We start from the raw sequence: 21,362 nt of genomic DNA, 5'->3' as shown, positions 1-21,362 counted from the left end.
AAAAAATTTACTTACATGCCACCAAAACACTCGTTCATCAATAACTCTCTGGAAAAACGGCAAACCAGCAGACCGTCTTTAGGCAGCGTAAAAAAAATACCGGAAAAACAAAACGCGCAACCTTGTGCAACAATGTAAACAGTCCGTCTTACAACAAACCGTGGGTTAGTTATTGCCCCTCGAACCACTACACCAGATCATGACCATATGGTTTGGTATATAAATGTATCTAAATATAGATACCAAACAAACCATAAAGCTGTTCTATGAATAGAAAAGAATTGATGAGTAAAATTTGAATTGATCAAATGTAATCGATACCCAACTCTAGTGCCATGACTTTTACTTAGATTGGCAACAATAGCAAAGGAGCATTAAAACTCTTATTGTTCCTTTTATCACACTTATCAATTACATTTTTTAAAAACATTATAAGTCTTTTACATTGTTGCAGAGTGATGACCTGCTGTTCTGAATCTATTTTTTATCTCTGTACTTTGCACAGACACTTGACAGCAGCCTTTCTGCTTTCAGTCGACTCCATCAATACACTTTTCCCTGTTAAAGTACGTCCTCATTGTGTCAACCCGTATCCCAGTGACAAGAGCAAAATCTAATATAAACAGTCCCATTGGTACACTGATTTTATGAGTAATGAAGTATTTCTTGAGACGTGACCAAGAGAACCTCAATGAGTTCATAATCACTGTTAATCATATTCTAGGATATTGATTCCTTCTAATCTTGATGTCCTTGTATTTCCCGATATTATGGAGTCACCCAACAAAGATTAAGTTTTTTTTAGTTCTTGCATATTTGATTAAATTGTCTCTGATGCACTGTGTCACCAGCACATTATGTAACAATCTCCTTGAGTGTTAACATAAATTCAGTGAAAGTTGTCACATGAGTACTATTAGAGATAGCAACATTGCTTGCATCAAAGATACGCTCACTCCGCCTATAACTAGGATTCATAATTACATTTTCATCTGGGTGTACCCTGATATGAAGTGACTTTTGCTTGCTCAAGATTAGGCGGTGCGCAGAGTTCAGCCTCTGAGGTTAACAAGTGTTTTAAAGGGACAGTTCACTTTAAAATGAAAATTCTGTCATCATTTACTCATCCTCATGTTGTACTAAACCTGTATGAATTTCTTTTTTCTAATGAACACACAAGAAGATATTTTGAGAAATGATGGTAAACACACAGCAGTAAGTGACCATAGACTTCCATAGTAGGAATAAAAAATATTATGGAATTTAATGGGTACTGTCAACTGTGAGCTTACCATAATTTAGCAAAATATTTGTCATTTATCACAATACTTCCAAAATATTTGTTTCCTACTATGGAAGTCAATGGTCACTTACTGTTGTGTGTTTACCATCATTTCTCAAAACATCATCTTTTGTGTTCATCAGAAAAAAGAAATTCATACAGGTTTAGAACAACATGAGGACGAGTAAATGATGACAGAATTTTCATTTTAAAGTGAACTATCCCTTTAAGTCGTCCTTTTTCACGGTGCACTTCAAATTAAGTGCAGCCCCTCAGTGTGAATCCAGGTGAAAATCCTGACATCCAAGTTGGATAATCATTGAAAGTAGTCGCTGTGGAATTGGTGTCAGTACATTGGTTGTTAATAATCTGTGAAAGTTAGGTGATCATCAGCAGTTCTGGTGTATTTAGCATCTAAATGAGATTATAATAATGTCACGGCTGTTTAGTGTTTAAGCTGCTTATAACCACATTATTTATTTGTGTTGTTTTGAGGGTCGAGAGTTTTTTTCACATACAGATCTCTTTAAGAAGGAGCATTCAACTTCTAAACAGCTTTCAAGGCTTATAACTAATTTCGAGTGCCTCAACCTTGCTTTAAGTTTATCACAATGCCTCTCTGAACCCTCTGCAGAACAGACCAACAACTGTAATAAAGTGGTGAATGAGCATGCTATAGACCAGTGTTTCTCAACCCTGGTCCTCAAGGACCCCCTTCCAGAATTTTTTAGATGTCTCCTTAATTAACACACCTGATTTAAATTATTAGCTTGTTAGGGAGACATTCTGGAAGGAGGCTGATGACTTAGTTCAGGTGTTCTAAATTGGGGGACATCTAAAACTTTCTGGAAGGGCGTCCTTGAGGACCAGGGTTTAGAAACACTGCTATAGACACTGGTGCCCTATGTCTTATGTTTTCTGCACATGTAACATTTACATTTATGCATTTTGTAGAAGCTTTGGATTTTTATCACTATGTGTGTTGCATGAGTTCGAACCCTTTACGTTGCTAATGCAATGCTCTTCCACTGAGCTGTGCAGGAGTTTTGATGGGAATTGTTGTTTTGATGAATATTAATGCGTGACTGTAGAAGCCTGTGATTAAATTTTTTTGTTCTTGTAGTTGAACCACTTGTAGATTTTAGATTTACAGTTGGCATTCATGTGTGTTTCAGTACACCCGGGTTTGGATCCCTGACCCAGAAGAGGTATGGAAGGGAGCTGAAATCATCAAAGATTATAAGGAGGGAGACTCCGTCCTTCACCTCCAATTAGAAGATGAATCGGTAAGCAAACACTACCCTTTTTTCACCTTATGGGACAGTTTCCCTGATAGGGCTTATCCTAGTCCCGGACTAAAATGCATGTTTGAGCTGCCTTAATTTTTTAAAATATCTTGCACTGACTTTTTTTTAACATATATATCAGTGCCACTTTCTCTCAAGATGCAAACCAGTATTGTTTTTGTAAGGTATGTTTGTAAAGCCTACTTAAATGTCCTAATATAACCAAGTCATATTCCTGGATTAATCTAACCCCTGTCTGGGAAACTGCCCCTATATAAGCTATTTTAACTATTTGGAGTAGGTTTAAAAAAATCATGTTCATGTAAAAAAACAATCAGTATATGATTTCAAAGAAATCATGCGGAAATCTTTGTTGTCGTGATGTGCCTAACGTTTCATTTTTGCATTCTGAACAAACCATAAGAGCTTCAATCAGGTTTAACAGGACTGACTAGTCACTAGGTCACATATGGTAAAAACTGGAATTTTGTGGCTTTTTTCATGATAACTGAGGTCTAGGGGCTATGTAAGTACCATATAAGTTTCAAAACAGTCATTTAAGAGTCAAATTCACACAGCCTGCTTGAAGTAGCTGTGAGTTAAAACGGTTCGTTTGTACTTCCGTGAATTTGCTACGTCACCGTGAGACAGTCGCCGCCTTCAGTCTCCACCCCGAGCACTGTCCACTGCCCCACCCCCTTGTTGCTAAACTCCTAAGTTATATCACACCACGTGAGAAAATGCTGTTCAATTAATGGATGTCAGGAAACTAAATCATTGCAAAGGCTTCTGAAAACATTAATATACGAGAACAATGGCTAATATTCATTTAATTAGAAATTCCTCAACAATTAGTTCAACTGTAGCAGTCTGATCTAAACATTTCACAAGTGACTGCTTCGGTGTGGCAGTTCAATGCTGGTTTGTCCAGGAATCTACTCATCAAAGATGTTGCAGTCCTTACTTTGTTGGATCCGACCTTAAATCCACAACCCGTAAGTAAACACACATTAAGCAGGGCTGCACGATAACTTGCACGCGATTGTCACGCGAATCTCGTCGTTAGTAGTAAAGCGGCATCACCTGCTCTCAGAACTGGCTGCCGGTTGCCGCTTCTGAAAGCAGCTGATGGTGATTTACTACTAATCAATGAACCGGCTTTACTGAAGAGATGCACGAGGCAATCGCATGCGAATTATCAGCAGTCCTAACTTTTAAATTACATTATGGAGCCAGAGAAAACTGAAATGATATATTGTAAACAATTATGCAACGCTAACTAGATGCTAAAGTGTTGTTTTGTAACGTTAAAGTCTTTGGTAGCCACCGGTTTTGATAGAATATCTGTTGGAAATCAGACGTTGTTTGTATTCTTAAGTTACAGACACAAGCCCTTTTGGTGTCTGTTTGTTTATTGAGTTAAACATGGTAAGGTTAAAATCTCTTAGAGGCTGTTTACACTTGGCATTAACATGCGTTTTCGTCGATCGGATCACAAGTGGACGACGTTAATGCCAGATGTAAACGGTGTTCAAAACGTTTTGAACGCGTCCACTTTCGACCACTTTCAACCACATTCAGAGGTAGTCGAAACCACTTTCGATCGGATCGCTTTGGAGTTGCGGAACGCAATGTGGTTGAATGCGTTCGAACAGCCACATGCGACCGCCTTCTCTCCGCCCATTTCTCTAATCTGAGGTATTAAACACTAATTTTACGTCTTTTTTGACTTCTGCCGTGAACATACGGTGAACAGCGCTATTTTTAGCCTTTCATTGATAAAACTACTGCGGGGTGTTCTCCGTAGTTTCGTTTTGAAAGCGTGAAAGTTGCGCGATCCTATTTCATCAATTGCGCTGAAAATTCAGAGAAAGCTCCAACGAATAAACGTACAAAACACTGTGCAGCATGTATACTTGCTAAACAAGCAGCGGGCTCCGACATAATATAAGTTTGCGTCCATATAAACTCATAATTACTCCCGCTCGCGTTTGAATGACAGCAGAGAGACTCACCCACCGTCTCACAGACCACCCCCTCACAGTTTTCAGGACAGATGCGGTCGAAAGTGGACAAAAGAGACGGATTTAAATACCAGGTGTAAACGCAATGTGTCTCTCTCGTCCACTTGTGATCCGATCGATGAAAACACATCTTAATACCAAGTGTAAACAGCCTCTTAGTCTCTGTGTCTATTGGTTTACTAACCTAACATTTAGTGTCCAGAAACTAACACTTAGTGTAATTCCATGGGTAACTTTATTTCAACTGCATATTTCACTCATAAAATAACAGGCCTATCAGAAGAGAGGCTCATGAATATTAATTATTGCATGCCAAAACGACCTGTTTTTAGCAGAGCTCCTGAAAGAGATGTAAAAAATATATAGATTGTTTTTGGTACTTAAACAGCAAATATATATTCTTAAGGAAATCATAACCTAAAATAAAACTCTAGAAAGCCTAAAAATACGTGACCTTTAAGCAAACTGAGCAATGATGTGTTTATAATGACAGTCCTGACACAGTCAGCAGTTGTGAACTAAACCAGAACATCTTAACAAGCCATCCAGCTTCACATCACAGTTAATTACAATTTCACCATCCTAAGAAAATGTGTCTTATGAATCATTAATCATGTTTTGGTGGGTAAGAAGAGCAGGTCCTCAGAGAGAATTGTATGGGATGCCCTCATGTGTATTATCAAAATGTAATGTCAGGGAACATCTATGTCATCAAACCAGAAGATGAAATAAAGCTCTGCATGATTTATTGAAGCTTATGTTTTATAGACTCTTGCCTGTTACACTTCAAAGACTGGAATTTTTTTTTAAACAGGATAGAGTTTGATCAATCTCCTGTTTCTTCTCATTTTGCTTTGTTTTTATTCCTAGACATTAGAATATCCACTTGGTCCCAAAGACAATCCGCTTCCATTTCTTCGGAATCCAGATATTTTGGTAGGAGAGAATGACCTCACAGCTCTCAGCTACCTCCATGAGCCCGCTGTGCTCCACAATCTCAAAGTCCGTTTCCTGGAGTCCAATCACATTTACACTTACTGTGGTAAGTGTGCCTGTTATCAGTATTTTCTGTTTATAAATAACACACACTAACACAAAAGATCTTCTGTTGGCTGATTATCAGCCAATTATGTGAAAGCCAGTTAATGAGAGTATGTGTAAAATAAATGTTATGTTACTTGTTAAAGCAGTGGTTCTCAAACTGGGGTCCGGGACCCCCAGGGGGACCGCAAGATGGTGCCAGGGGGGCCTCAGTTTTATGACATTTTAAAAAATACATTAATTTATCATGAATTCTGTGTAATTAAACCTTAAAAAAATAAGGCTATAACAGCACTACTTTGTATAATTTAATATGTTTGTTTAATTAAAATGTTACCTTTTAGAACAAATTTGTCGTAAATTTTCTTTGGGGGGGGGCCGCACGCTGAAAAAGTTTGAGAACCACTGTGTTAAAGCATTTAGGGGTTGTTTCCAGGAAAAGGTTTATCCTATTCCTAGACTAAAATGAATGTTTGAAATACTTTAATTTCAAAACACCTTCTACTGGCATATCTTAACATATGTCAGTGCCATTGTTTAGTCTCAGGATGCACAACTGTATTGTTTTCTGTAAGATTTGTTTGTCCTAATATAACTAAGGCCTAGTGCTGGATTAATCTAAAACCTGTCTGGGAAAACGCCCTTATTTTATGTAAGCCTATGCTTTATTTTCTCTTGCGTTAGCCACAATTAAGAAAAAGCAACTATGGCTTTGTGTAGTAAATGCAGCTCCATCTGAAAGCAGGTGATGGCGATTTACTACTAATCAAGGAACGGGCTTCACTGACGAGATGCGCAATGACTATCGAAAGCAAATTATCGCATATCCTTAGTGTTTAGTGCTGTTATATAAACTAAACCAGGGTTCCCCAAATCTTACCCCGGAGGGCCGAAGCACTGCAGAGTTTAGCTCCAACCCTGATCAAACACATCTGAGCAAGCTAATCAAGGTCTTCATGATCACTAGAAAATCACAGGTGGGTAAGTTTGATTAGAGTTGGAGCTAAACTCTGTAGTGCTTCGGCCCTCCAGGGTAAGATTTGGGGAACCCTGCACTAAACAGTAGTGTTGACACTAACTGAATAGAGTCACAAAGTATCTACCAAAATATACTGTATCCAGTCACAATTTGAAATGAGACACCATTTATAGCACATTTTTATATAGTCTATACTATTTGATTGATGTGAAAAGTTCAGTATGTAATAAAAAGTAAGTTTTCCTGTTTTCATTGTTGATGTTTCTTAAAGGGACATTCCAATTTTTTTGAAAATATTCGAATTTTCCAGCTCCCCCAGAGTTAAACAATTGAATTTTACGGTTTTGGAATTCATTCAGCCGATCGCCGGGTCTGGCGGTAGCACTTTTAGCATATCTTAGCATAATCCATAGAATCTGCTAGACCATTAGCATCGCTCTCAAAAATAACCAAAGAGTTTCGATATTTATCCTATTTAAACTTGACTCTTCTGAAGGTACATTGTGTACTAAGACCGACGGAAAATTAAAAGTTGTGATTTTCTAGGCAGATATGGCTAGGAACTATACTCTCATTCTGGCGTTATAAACAAGGACTTTGCTGCCGTAACATGGCTGCAGGAGGCGCAATGATATTACGCAGCAGCTGAAAATAGTCCCCTTAGTATCTTTCAATAGCAGGGGACTATTTTCGGGCGCTGTGTAATATCATTGTGCCTAGCATATGATGCTAATGGACTAATCCGTTTCTATGGATTGTGCTAAGCTATGCTACAATTGGTAGCGCCAGACCCGGAGATCAGCAGAATGGATTTCAAAATGGTAAGAATCAAATGTTTAACTCTGGGGGAGTTAAACATTATTTTCAAAAAAGAGTGTCCCGTATTCATGAAGTACTGATGCCTCCAATATTTGCATAATTCAGAGAAAGTAATGGAATAGGAAATTTGCATGACATGTTATACAGGACTGCCTCAGGTATTGTGTTAATAGGTTTGGTAATATCCCTGTTTTAGGAATAGTTTGTTCTCTATGTGGGATTTTTATTTTTTATCCTCAACTCTCTGTTTCTTAGCCAGATCTGTGATTCTTACAGAAACCTTACAGCACTATTGAATGTTGTAAATAGGTTTCCAGGATCGACCAATTTTATTGCAGAGGAACAAAGACTTTAATATACACTCGTCACTGTTAGTTACTCTGTCTCTATAGGAACATGCCCTTGTAATAGGGTTGTGACATTTTGGGATTGTCTCTCTTGTGGGTGTGCTTACTCTATTGAAAAGTTATTTTGGAATAAAAGTCCACATTTACATCTGAGTGAATGACTTCAAACATTGTCCTCGAAAACAAACAGAAAGAATGTATCTGCTTGATACAACTGCGCCATGATTATTTACTCACACTGATATATGTGATGTAGACAAAAACTGCCCAGCTCTTGTTTGTCTTGTTTTATTTCATCTGTTTGGTTTGTTGTGCTTTGTAACGAAAGAATGATTCTCCATTATTTCTGTCCAAGAACAACAATGCCAATTGCGTCATTGAGGTTTTTTTTTACTTTACGTGTCTTTTCTACAGGAATTGTATTGGTGGCTATCAACCCATACGAACAGCTTCAGATCTATGGAGAAGAGGTCATCAATGCATACAGTGGCCAGAATATGGGGGACATGGATCCTCATATTTTTGCTGTGGCAGAGGAGGCGTACAAACAGATGGGCCGGTACATTATCTCTTTTTTTTGTCATGCAAGAGTTTATTTGCAAAAATGGAGTTCAAATACGCTACCTTCCTCCAAACCTTGTTTCAAAGGCATAGAGCGTTTCTGATAAAATCGAACCAATCCCTTGACTGGGGTTGTCACGGACTCAGATAAGATTTCTCAAGACATCTATTTTAGTTATGTTTAATATTGTAATGTCTCACAACAGACACATTTTTAATATCTATGAGAAAATCTTTTTCAAAGCTGTCGTGGACCACCATAATAATTACTGTCCTTGTGACTTATGAAGGCTAAGCTTTCCTTAGGAAGCAGCTTTAGATTAGCATTAAATTAATGTTTAAGCCGCTTGATGTTTTGGAATAAAGCCTGAGCTTCAAAGCATTGATAGATTTCCACTGGTTGTAAACAGGAGATGACATTATTTGCTCAAAGCTGTGAGTAATCTGAAAGTTTAGCTCGGCTCGGTAATGGACAGAGTAGGCGGATAATCACAGTGCGAGCAGCATCGCTCTTCCAACCTTTGTATTTACGTGCATTTTGTTGCTTGTAACAAAAGACAAAGCCATTTTCACATTAGGTTCAAATCCTGACTGCACATCCCACGCTGAGACACAATGACTTCCTAATGATTTGTCTAATGCCGCGGTCCAAAAATAATCTAAGAAGAAGGATGGAGTCCAACGACGCTTGTGGTCCCAGGGTCAGGATCTTTTGGATTCGATTGGGTTGCAGTCAGGGTTTACACGCGTCACTTACACTGAATGAGCATGTCAATTATTTAAGTGCCGGTTAAAGCAGCCCTGTGCTGTGTTTGGGTTTTCCTGAAGTAGCTCTCCAGGGGAAGACACATTTAACAGCACTAGATAGCTGACCATGAGATCATATACCCCGTCAGAGACTAACAACAGTAGAGTGACACGATCTTGTTAATTTCAATTAAAGCAATTTTTCACTCAAGCTTTCTTCTTTCATGGATGTCATCCATTAATCGTATATGACCTCCATATTTGTATACTAAATAGTTGTATGTATATGTAAATGTATGTTTATGTAAATAGTTTTTGCATGTAAACCTGAACTCTCTCCCGCAGAGATGAGAAGAACCAGTCGATAATAGTAAGTGGTGAGTCAGGAGCTGGTAAAACGGTTTCTGCAAAATACGCAATGCGGTTCTTCGCCACAGTGGGGGGTTCGGCCAGTGACACCAACGTTGAAGAGAAAGTACTGGCCTCCAGTCCTATCATGGAGGTATGCTATGAAAATCAATCCATCCAATCCCATTTATTCATGAAATCATTTTGAAAATGAGACTGCCAAGATGCATTGTCAGTAAGGAGCCATGTAACATACTTCTCACAATATTAACCCCTTCAGGATGATACAGTAGCTGTGTCTGGGTCTCGATCGCTAATGTTTTCTCAAATGAAATACAGTTGAGCTATTTTAGCTGAAAAGATTACTTTTTCAATGCAGCCCTCAAGAATATTTCTCAGGAAGATAATCTGTGTGCCAATGAGAGCGGGCAAATCTCAGTCAATTTATAAAAATCATTACAGAGCACTGATGATAGGACTTGCAGACAGCGAGAGGGATTGACCATCCTATTGCTACTGTATGTGTGATTCATAATATCCAGCTTACACAAGCCAATGATCTAAAATCACAGTAATTACTGCGTGATTAAAATGGCTCAGCATCCTGATACGCAGGATCTTTCGGCTGCACCCTCTGTTGTGAAAGTCTCCCTCCACCCTTGTCATGTTTTGTTTTGCATCCGTCATTATAACTTGATAATACATGGGTTAAAGTTGTTAATGTTACTTCCTCTTTCTCTTTGCAGGCCATTGGTAATGCAAAAACCACTCGAAACGACAACAGCAGTCGCTTCGGGAAATACATCCAGATTGGCTTTGATAAAAGATATCACATCATCGGTGCCAACATGAGAACCTATCTGCTTGAAAAATCGAGAGTAGTGTTTCAGGTGTGTCTCGTGTGAGGCGTTAAACTTTAACTGTACCCCTCAAACCAGATCTGTCTGTTTATCAGTACAGCCATTGTTTAAATGTTTTTCTTTATATTATTGTAGGCTGAGGATGAGAGGAACTACCACATCTTCTACCAGCTCTGTGCTTCATCCTCTCTTTCAGAGTTTAAAGATCTAGCTTTGAGTAAGCATCAAACAGAAAATATAATATTATATAATATGCTGACAGATCTACAGTACGTCTCATTCATATTTCTTAACCCTGATTTTTCAGCCAGTGCAGAAGATTTTACGTACACCTCTCTTGGTGAGAACATTTTCATCGAGGGAGTGAACGATGCTGAAGATCTGGTGAAGACTAGAGAGGCTCTAACAATGCTTGGTGAGGACCAAAGCAATAAATCTTGAGATAACCAAGGCTTCGTTGCAGTGTAGGAGTGAATGTGTAGCGTAGACATTTAACATGTTGACATTATGTAATGTGCAGGCGTGAAGGACATTCACCAAATGAGCATCTTTAATATAATTGCCTCAATCTTGCACCTGGGGAACGTGACAATTGTGTCGGAGAGAGATGGAGAATCCTGTCATATTAACGTAAGTGGCCAACAAATAACATGCGTTGTTTTTATTATATTATTTGTTTGATAGCTTAAGATGACATTCCAGGCTTGTGAACCATCTAATGCGTATTGCACACAGATGGCAAAATTGTTTCTAAAATTGCATGCTCTAATTTGATGTTGCTGCTGTGCAATTTGCATGAGTCATAGCGCACAGGTTTCTTCCTAGCAGTCCGCTGGGAAACAAATTCTTGTTTAGAAGGTACCAGGCTGTTATGAGCGTTTCCAGGGAAGAGCTCCTTGCAGGATTCGCAAAAGTTCATGCCATTTAAATCTTGATTGATTCGTTTTGCACAAAATGCCAGGGGTGTGATATACAGGGAATAAGGGTGTTGATAACATGTTTACCTTGAATGCATGGATGTTACGGAAGTGACATAAACTGTAATTCATCGACTGGCTAATAGAGGCTGGCTCCAAAAGGGAGTCAATTCCCATAGACCTCCATGTTAAAATGCCCAACTTTACAGGTTGAAATAATGTTTACAACCTGGTACAAAAAATTTTTTTGGTCTGTATAGCTAAGTTTGCCCTTCAAGACAACTGTGGGGGGGTTATAACTAATTCGTTTAAATTATATTAAGTCTTAAAATTCTGCATAATTAAGGGCGTGATCAGTTGAGTGACGGGTAAACTGCCACTACAGTCGAGCTAGGCGGGCATGGTTTCAGCAACTCCACACACGTCCCGCCTCTTTACCCATTTTCGGTTATCCACAAGTGTTTTGCGGTGACATGCGGCCAAGATGGCAAATAGATGGCCTACTATTGTATTCAAAAAAGCTCTTCACAATCCTATGGTTGATGTCACGGACACTACGTCCATATTTTTACAGTCTATGGTGCTAACAAACACATTTAAAAAAGTAAAGTTAACCAGTCAGGCAGTGGCAGTGGGCAGGGCTTTGTCAGTGTGACATCACATTAACAAGAGAATTAAAACAGCATGTTTAATGAGACTGCTTTGGTTTAATGGGGATTAAAAAATGTAATTGCTTGTGTTCACACTGCCAACACGCATATATATCCAAAAACCTTGTAAACTGCATTTTACATAATGTAGGCCCTTTAAAATGATCTACGTCACATATACATTAAATAGCCGTACTTTATTGTCATTAATCACAATTTTTTATTGGCCTGCAGAAAGGTGACCCTCACCTGCAGCATTTCACCCGGCTGCTGGGTATAGAGCAGGACCAGATGGAGCACTGGCTGTGTCGCAGGAAGCTGGTGACCACGGCCGAGACTTACGTGAAGAACATGTCACATGGCCAGGCGGTCAACGCCCGGGACGCTCTGGCCAAACACATCTACGCCCACCTCTTTGACTGGATCGTCGAGCACATCAACAAGTCCTTACACACTTCCACCAAACAGCATTCCTTCATCGGGGTGCTGGATATCTACGGGTAACGCTTGTGTTTTTAAATGCCGTGCTGATATAGATTCAGAGACATAGAATACTAAGAGTCAGCTTTTGCCTGTAGAAACCTTTCTAGCCATAAGACTAATTATTTCCTCACAGAGGGGAAACTTATTGATTTAGGAACAGGCAGAAAACAGCAGACTGGAAAATGTAGAGAGGGTCTCTAAATAAAAAACATTCAGTTTGTGAATTTTGAATTCTTAATCTCTCAACAGGTTTGAAACATTTGAGATCAACAGCTTCGAGCAGTTCTGTATTAACTACGCCAATGAGAAACTCCAGCAACAGTTCAACTCGGTCAGTAATACATCGATTTCAGCTCTATGTGCTTTAGTGGGGGATTCCTGTTATGCACTCACTTTCATGTCTATTTTGTTCCTGATATCGTCCTTAAGAAGGTGACAATTTTTGGGGGGTGGGAAGCAACAGAACTCTGTGATGCTTATTCTGTGATGTTTTATGATATTAGTTAGTTTTGATTAGATTTTATGCACGTTTATGACATCTCATTTGTTCAAATATGTCATTTTTAATGCAAAGAAGACATTGTTTAAGATGTCTTTAGTACTATTCGGACGGGATTAGTTTTACATTGGGAGGTGGGGTAAAGCAATTTTTATTAGAGCTTCTCAGTGATTTTATTCATGTCCAAATACGCCATATCAGTAATCATTACGGACAATGTCAGTAAAGATTACAGTGAATTTTACTTTCTGTATAAAGGTCTGGAGAAATTACCTCAGGTAATATTTATCCAGTGCGAATAGACCAGCTGTAAAATACGCTTAATTTCGCTATTTTCTGTTATTTTGTGGGTTTCTTTCAAATATAAAAGTGCTTAAAGAAGCATTTACTTGCGTTCTAGGCGGAAAAACAAGTTGGTGGCAAGTCAGTTCCTGAATAACACGATATAAACTTCGTCAAAAAAGTCAAATTCACTTCTCAGAGGCACGGAACTGTTTCTGAAACTGATGTTCTCCCCAAACACCGTGTTTGGAGTTTTCCTTGACTGTGTCATGCCATCTACCCCTGTAAAACTAATCCCGTCCGAATAGGGCTTTTGTCATGACATTAACCAATACATCAATTTGTGTCCTTTTTAGGCATCTTTTAGCCTTTTTTGTGAATTTTTAAAATCTAAATAACTCATTTTTCAAAATCTGCTCATTCCGACTCAATTTGCCACCATGGGTCACATTTGTGTTTTAACTCATTACAACAGTCACTTTTAATTCTTCCTCATATATCCCACAGCACGTGTTTAAACTGGAGCAGGAGGAGTATATGAAGGAGCAGATCCCCTGGACGCTTATAGATTTTTATGATAACCAGCCATGCATTGACCTAATTGAAGCCAAGCTTGGTATCCTGGACCTTCTTGATGAGGAGTGTAAGGTGAGTCTAAATCAGAGGGAAAACAACTGTTGACGGTAAGATAAAGAGAATTTGAGAGGCGTTGTCTAAGTGGGTCTCAGAACAGAGCAGTTAATTTACTTCTGAGAGTGAGTGGATTATTTATTCACCTCATCCAATCTGCCATTAAAGTTCTTTGAAGTTCTTGAGTGTGAGTCAGAACAGCTTCAAAAGCAGGAGTTTGCTATTTCTGCTACAGGTAACCTAGATGTTTTCTGTAGTTTGACTGTTTTGATGTGTTTCTAACAGGTTCCCAAAGGAACAGATATGAATTGGGCCCAGAAGCTGTACAGCAAGCACTCAGGCAGCGGACATTTTGAGAAGCCCAGAATGTCCAACAGCTCCTTCATCATTGTTCACTTTGCAGATAAGGTGGGTTGAGTTAAACAACAACGGACCAATCAGATGGAATAAAAAATTTTACTGCACCTGTAAACACACACTTTTGCCCTTTATCTTGCTTTTTAATCCAAGAGCACATTCTGCGTGAAAGTAATCTTACTTTGTAGATTAACTGTAAATTACAGATCTAGACATTGCAGCTCAGATAGATCAGAAATCAAAGTTATTTTGACAAAGATCATATGAATGTTTAAGCGAGATTTCAATTATCAGAGAGCTGCAGATATTTAAATCTTGTCCCCAACTTGTAATGAACATGGCTTTTGTATTGACACACTTTGATAGTAAAATAGTGCGTTTCGTCCCTGACAGGTTGAATATCAGTGTGATGGATTCCTGGAGAAGAACAGAGACACGGTTTATGAGGAGCAAATCAACATCCTTAAGGCCAGCCAGGTGAGTGCTGGATATTTTTATATATTCTGATTAAAAAAATCCTTGGGGTAAATGCAGTGAACTGAATTCAATGATATTTTAACACACGTGTGGGCACTTGTGCAAACACACTGTTCTAGGCTCAGCCAAACCTTTGTTGATATTGCGACAATTCCACAAGCATGTGTGATTGAAATCAAACACTTTACTTTACGTTTTAGTCTCTGTAGCAGTTAATTGACTTAAAGGGGACATATCACATTACAAGACTTTAAGATGTCAAATAAATCTTTGGTGTCCCCAGAGTATGTATGTGAAGTTCTAGCTCAAAATACCATATGAAGTATTTATAATAACATGTTAAAATTGCCAGTTTGTAGGTGTGAGCAAAAATTTGCCGTTTTTGAGTGCGTCCTTTTAAATGCAAATGAGCTGATCTCTGCACTAAATGGCAGTGGGTTAGGGTTAGATGGTTTGTATAGTGTAGATTAAGGGGCGGTAGTATTATAATAAGATCCCCTTGTGATGACAAATTTCAATCACCTATTTTTCACATGCTTCTAGATAAAGTTACTGGGTTGTTCTTTTTCACATTTTCTAGGTTAATAGAAGCACTGGGCCCATTATAGCACTTTAACATGGAAAAAGTGAATGGAAAATGTCCTCTTTAAACTTTGTTTCTCAAGCCAACATCCCATACTTGACCATTCATTGTATCAGTCATGCAGCACAATAGACAAACAGCTGAATCCATCTTAGGTGCTGACATTTTATAGTTTATCCATTGTATGTGTCAATACTAATCTCTCCTAGTGTTTTGTCCTGAGGTTTTTTGGCAACATAATACGTAGGAATGTGGGATAAGAATTTGCAGAAATCTAATTTTAATAGTCAAGTTTAAAAAATAAAATGTCTGAACATTTTTATAGGATTTTTTTTTTAAATGGTTATATTCAATTTTATTAATTTTCCAAAAACCTTTCTTTGACAAATGTAGTCATCTAGTCATTTTTTTAAATCTGCTTTTTAAATAGGGGTAGGCACATTTTTGAGCTTACTGTTAGTGACCTAAATCAATGATACTTCACTGGCCCAGTTCACTTGCTGTTACTCTCTTGAGATCTATTAATTATCTGCAAGTCAATATAATAGATTTTAAGATTTATTCACAACCTTAAAGGAAGCGCCTCTGCCAAAGACCTGCTGTTTAAACGTCTATCTGTCTCAACTTAGTAACAGTACAACTTAACAGTTTTCAACACAGACTGAAGTTTTCATAGTCTTTATGAAACCAGCTTTACAACCAGCAGCCATATCACCCTGTAGCCCAAGACAGCTTGCCCTCTGAAGCTAAGCAGGGCTGAGCCTGGTCAGTACTAGGATGGGAGACCACCTGGGAATTAAACCAGGTTGCTTCTGGTAGTGGTGTTAGTGAGATCAGCATGGCATGCTCACCCTGAGGTCTATGTGGGTTCTCACCCCAAAACCCCAGTATAGTGATGGGGACACTATACTGTCAAAACCGGGGTCCTGACTCTCTGTGGTCTTTTTAAAAAAAAGAGTAGCGGTGTGCCCCGGCATCCTGGCCAAAACATACCCATTGGCCTACTAATCATCCTATATCACTCTTTTCTCTCCACTAATAAGCTGGTGTGTGGTGGGTGTTCTGGCGCAATATGGCTGCCGTCGCATCATCCAGGTGGATGCTGCACATTGGTGGTTGTTGAGGAGAATCCCCCTTTCATATGTAACGTGCATGCTGCAGAAAAGCGCTATATAAATGTAACAAATTAATGGTATATAATGGGTAAAAGTTAATGGATTCACTGCTTTTCATTATAGGTCATTTTCTGTTTAACCCTTTTGAAAAGTTTTTATTAAAACAACAAAATATGTGCTATTTAAATCTGTAATATTTTTTTTATTCATGGAAAGAGTCGTCTTGAATTTGTATTGTATATGCTGGTACCTCTGTTTTTCAGACTGCTCCTATCAGACCTTAATAGTGTCATCTGTATTCTGTCTCAGATTCCTGAATCTTAGCAGGATCCTGGTGTTAGTGATGCATTAAAACACACTGTGTACCTGCCTTGCAGTATATGTTCAAAGAGTAAACTTTAAAGCACTTCTTTTGAAGTGCTGCTGGAAATGAATATACATGTACCCTGATCTAGCTAGAATAAAACAACCTGGGGTCCTTTGGTTCTTATGTAAGATGTGATGCGTCTGGAATGTAATTAGAAATAAATTTGACAGCATAAAGCAGCCTGAAGGACAAGTATGAACATTAAACAATTATGAACACTTGACTTGTTTGTCAAAATTGAAAAATTCTTGAAGAGTAAATAGGTTAAGATGTTCAGGAAATGATGTATGCACTATTTTTGTACAGTTCCAGCTGGTGGCCGATCTCTTCCATGATGGTAAAGAAGGTACCCCTGTTCCAGCCTCCGGCAAGACCTCCAAAGTCAACGTTCGGCCTGCCAAACCCCAACCGAAAGGTCACAACCGCGAGCACAGAAAAACTGTGGGAACCCAGGTGAGCTGTGGCACAGTACTCAAACCAGCAGTTCCAGCTTTAAACATTGTTGATTGATAGTGTATGGTTAAAAAAGTTTGTTAACCATTTGTTTATGGTTTTCTCTCTTTACAGTTCAGAAACTCTTTACATCTTCTGATGGAAACATTAAACGCCACCACCCCCCATTATGTGCGCTGCATTAAGCCTAACGATTTTAAGGAATCTTTTGTGTAAGTTTTAAACAGTATTTGTTTGTTTGTATGTTGGCGTATATTCCATGTGTCTTCCATGGTATGCTGGTATTATTCATACATTAATACCTATTTTGAGTCATGCAAACTAGTTAAGACATCCATTTAACATTTCTTGAGATTATTGAAGTCATTCTGGGACAGAGACCTCTGATTTGCTGTGAAAAGTTATTATTCAACTGAAAATCAAAGTTATTCAAAGTTATATCAAATCTTCTCAGAAGAACCCCCCTCCCTTTTGTAGGGTGCATCCCTTTGAACCCCCCAAAGAGAAATTCATGACATTAAAAATGTTAATTTATACAATTTAGTGTTGTTGCTCAGTAGAGTTATTTTTCTAAGGTTCAATTTCACTGAATTTATGATAAATTTATGTATTTGTATAAAATCCCATAAAACTGGGCCACCTCGCAGTTTGAGAACCACTGGCTTATGAAATAAAACAAAATAAATGATTTTATATCAACAACATTATTCATTTTTTCATGACTCATTAAATCAATGTAAAGCCTCTAGACGATTTACAGACCTTACAGAACAGACTTTTTTATTTGCCTGCTCTTTAAAAATTCCTATATATATATATATCTTATCTAAATTTTAAACAATATATTTTATTCACTTTCACAATTCTATTAAGGTCAGGCGCTTGTTTGGCTCTGTTTGTCTTCTCTGCTAGTTCAGGAGCACAAGGGCCTATTCACTGGTGTTAAATTAGAAGAGTTTGGTCAGTCACATGCTTTTAAACTTTTAACACACAGTCCTCACTCGAAGTCAAACAGCCTCCAGTCCCTGAGGGGACTGCAGCCACTCAATGCCTCTCTCAGAGGAAATGTGCTCTATGCTCATGAGAAAGATCCGGTACGCCTAGATAACATCCCAGATCTGAATTCTTTTCAGCCTCTTATAGGGTGACCTCCTACATTTTGTGTGCACAGTAATAACTTATATTATTTAGCTGTGTGTAGGATCTTTTTTGTGATTTTGGTTTAAGATATTATGTTTGATCACTGTTCTTTCTCTAGATTTGATTCTAAAAGGGCTGTTCAACAACTGCGAGCATGTGGAGTTCTGGAGACGATCCGCATCAGTGCTGCCGGGTATCCATCCAGGTAAAGATTTTATTTCTCATGAATGTTCAAATTAAGTCAAGTTTAAGAGTATTATCGGTCACAGAGCTCTTTTGGTCTTTAAGGGCTTTTTTTTAGCTGAAATGTCAGTTCAATTATTTGAACATAATTTCAATTATCTTCTGTTTATTCATTTTCTCTCACCAGCCATGTTATCATTGACATGACACAAACTGAGAGCAATTCAGTCCAATTTTTTACCAGGCCTGACCTCTTCACATTCATATTTGTTTTCAGATGGACGTATTTAGATTTCTACAGCAGATATCGGGTTCTTATGACAAAGAAGGAAATGACCAGTGCAGATAAGAAGTTGGTCTGTAGAAACCTGCTGGAGGCAATGATCAAGGTAAGACATTTGTTGTGTCTGGCTAAAAACTCAAATGTGTAATTCTGTTGTTCTGTCCTGTTACCATGTTATGCAAATTACAGAGCTTATCACTACCAGAGAATATGACTGCCATGGAACTTTATTAACCTGGTACAATAATATCATGTTTGTTTCTGGACAATATGTCTGAGGATAGTAGTATTACAGTAGCACAGTACAGTAAATTTAAATTTAAACGCGAGCGGGAGTAATGACGAGTTATATGGACGCAAACTAATATGTCAGAGTCCACTGCTTTTGTTGTAAGTAAACATGCGGCACAGTGTTTTGTACATGTATATGTTAGAGCTTTCTCTGATATTTCAGTGCAATTGATGAAATAAGATCGCACAACTTTCACACGCTTGCAAAATAAAATTTAGTTTTATCAATGAAAGGCTAAAAATAGCGCTGTACATGTCAGACAAGACATAAAACATTTTGTTCAGTACCTCAGATTAGATAAATTGGCAGAGAGAAGGCGGTCGCGTGTGGCTTTTCGAACACATTCAACCACATGTGCGTTTACACAACAAAAGCAATCCGATCGAAAGAGTTTTCGACTACTTCTGAATGTGGTTGAAAGTGGACGAGCTCAAAACGTTTTGAACACCGTTTACACCTGGCATTAACGTCGTCCACTTGTGATCCGATTGACGAAAACGCATGTTAATGCCAAGCAGAGTATGTTAGCGGAGTGGAGTGGAAAGAATTTGCGCTCCGCGCTCAAAGCATTTCATAATTACTCCGCTCAAGCTCCGCTCTGGGTATACAATTTTCTGCTCCTCGCTCACTCCCCGCGCCATCCTTACTTAAGTATCGCTCCGTTTTCGCTCGACGGCAAATTTTTATTTTTTAAAAAACAACAACAACGAATATGCAGTACTAAGAGAAGAACATCATATACTTTATTGGAATTTGAAACAGTAGCTAATATTAGCCGAAATTAGGCTATTATTTAGCTCACTTTTAAACAAAGCAAAACAAAATATGTGTTGAAATTAAATAAATTATTAAATGAAAAACCTCATATAAAATAAATAATCAAACGAAAAACATTACATTAAATCAAAGAAAGAAATCACAAACTGAAATATTAATTTAAACAAATAGCCAAACGAAAACAATATAGGGCTACTGCCTTCACTTTATGCCAACTTTTATAGGCTATTAATTACAGAACTATTTTGAACAAAACAAATGCTGGCTGGTTGAACATTTTTTATTTTATACGCAGTTATTAACTGAAGAACATCACATACTGAAATAGCTAATATTAGCACAAATTAAGCTATCATTTAGCTCACTTTTAAACAAAGCAAAACAAAAAAATGTGTTGAAATTAAATAAATGATTAAATGAAAAACCTCATATAAAATAAATTATCAAACGAAAAACATTACATTAAATAAAAGAAATAAATCACAAACTAAAATATTAATTTAGACAAATAGCCAAACGAAAAAATATAGATAGTCTACTGCCTTCACTTTAAGCCAACTTTTATATTAATACTAGAACTATTCTGAATCTGAACAAAACAAATGCTGGCTGGTTGAACACATTTTTTATTAAAGCTATATCTCCAATGCTGCATTCACTTTAAGAAAAACGAGCTTTTGCCGAGTCGCAGGTTCCAAGCACTTGCGCTGAATTTCTATCCGCTCTTGCCCTGAGAGTGTGCACGCAATTTATATCTCTTCAATCACTTCCATGCAATTGTTCTATATTTCCCGAAGTGTGTATGCCCTCAGACTGCGTCCTCTTGTGCATTCGCAAATCCATCAGCTCTCGCGCGCTCTCTGGAAGGTGCGCTGATCGCGCGCGCGTCTCAACAAACGGTCTCTGTGCGTTGCGCTTGGTGCAGAGTGCTCATGGGAGTTGTAGTTTCCCAGTGTCGCGTATATAAATGTTTGTGAAAGTACTACAACAATACAAATGCAAACGAATGCAAAATATGTTAAGAAACATTTTAAGTCCCCCTCCGTTTTTTTCACAGTGGTTTGGTCCGGAGTCTGACGAGTCCTGACTCGTAATTGAGCGATAGTGGAGCGTTTTCGGAGCGAGAGAAAATCACAACGCTCCGACATAAAAAAAAAACGCTCCTCGCTCCTGGCAAAATTACGCCACTCCACTCCTCGCTCCGCTCCCACTCCGCACCGCTCACATACTCTGATGCCAAGTGTAAACAGCCTTTAGGACATTACCCTGTTAACTCTTTCCCTGCCATTGAGTTAACTCATCAATTAAGAGAAAACGCTTCCCTGCTAATGACGAGTGTGTCTGGCATTCCATATCTAAACTATTATCCACCAGGTGGCGCTCTTACCCTACTTTTAAAACCCAGAAATATTCCCTTAGGGCAAACAATTCAAGCTCTGTGTATGTTTTGATCATCGCTCTGAATCTGATCTCTATCAAAAGTCCTTCACAAAAACGCAATTATCTAAAAATTTTGTATTTGTGAGGAAACCTACTCATATTTGAGAAGTGATAAAAAGAGATATATTGTATGTTTATAT

At 38.2% G+C, this 21,362-nt stretch overlaps 1 protein-coding gene across 3 annotated transcripts in view; it reads left to right on the top strand.

The window, feature by feature from the left end:
- myo5b (myosin VB) overlaps positions 1-21,362 on the top strand; it is a 53,761-nt gene that overhangs the window by 14,227 nt on the left and 18,172 nt on the right. For all 3 annotated transcript variants that reach the window (XM_065286883.1, XM_065286886.1, XM_065286885.2), the window contains exons 2-18: positions 2,458-2,568; positions 5,463-5,634; positions 8,193-8,337; positions 9,432-9,588; positions 10,181-10,324; positions 10,430-10,511; positions 10,602-10,709; positions 10,815-10,924; positions 12,096-12,361; positions 12,594-12,675; positions 13,633-13,773; positions 14,041-14,163; positions 14,506-14,589; positions 16,961-17,107; positions 17,222-17,319; positions 18,366-18,452; positions 18,708-18,819. In XM_065286883.1, coding sequence (XP_065142955.1) covers positions 2,458-2,568; positions 5,463-5,634; positions 8,193-8,337; positions 9,432-9,588; positions 10,181-10,324; positions 10,430-10,511; positions 10,602-10,709; positions 10,815-10,924; positions 12,096-12,361; positions 12,594-12,675; positions 13,633-13,773; positions 14,041-14,163; positions 14,506-14,589; positions 16,961-17,107; positions 17,222-17,319; positions 18,366-18,452; positions 18,708-18,819 — 2,169 coding nt within the window. The remainder of the gene's footprint in view (positions 1-2,457; positions 2,569-5,462; positions 5,635-8,192; positions 8,338-9,431; positions 9,589-10,180; positions 10,325-10,429; positions 10,512-10,601; positions 10,710-10,814; positions 10,925-12,095; positions 12,362-12,593; positions 12,676-13,632; positions 13,774-14,040; positions 14,164-14,505; positions 14,590-16,960; positions 17,108-17,221; positions 17,320-18,365; positions 18,453-18,707; positions 18,820-21,362) is intronic.

The sequence above is a fragment of the Paramisgurnus dabryanus genome, chromosome 18 (assembly GCF_030506205.2).
Source record: "Paramisgurnus dabryanus chromosome 18, PD_genome_1.1, whole genome shotgun sequence".
NCBI lineage: Eukaryota > Metazoa > Chordata > Actinopteri > Cypriniformes > Cobitidae > Paramisgurnus > Paramisgurnus dabryanus.
This window is presented reverse-complemented; position numbering and strand designations above follow the sequence as displayed.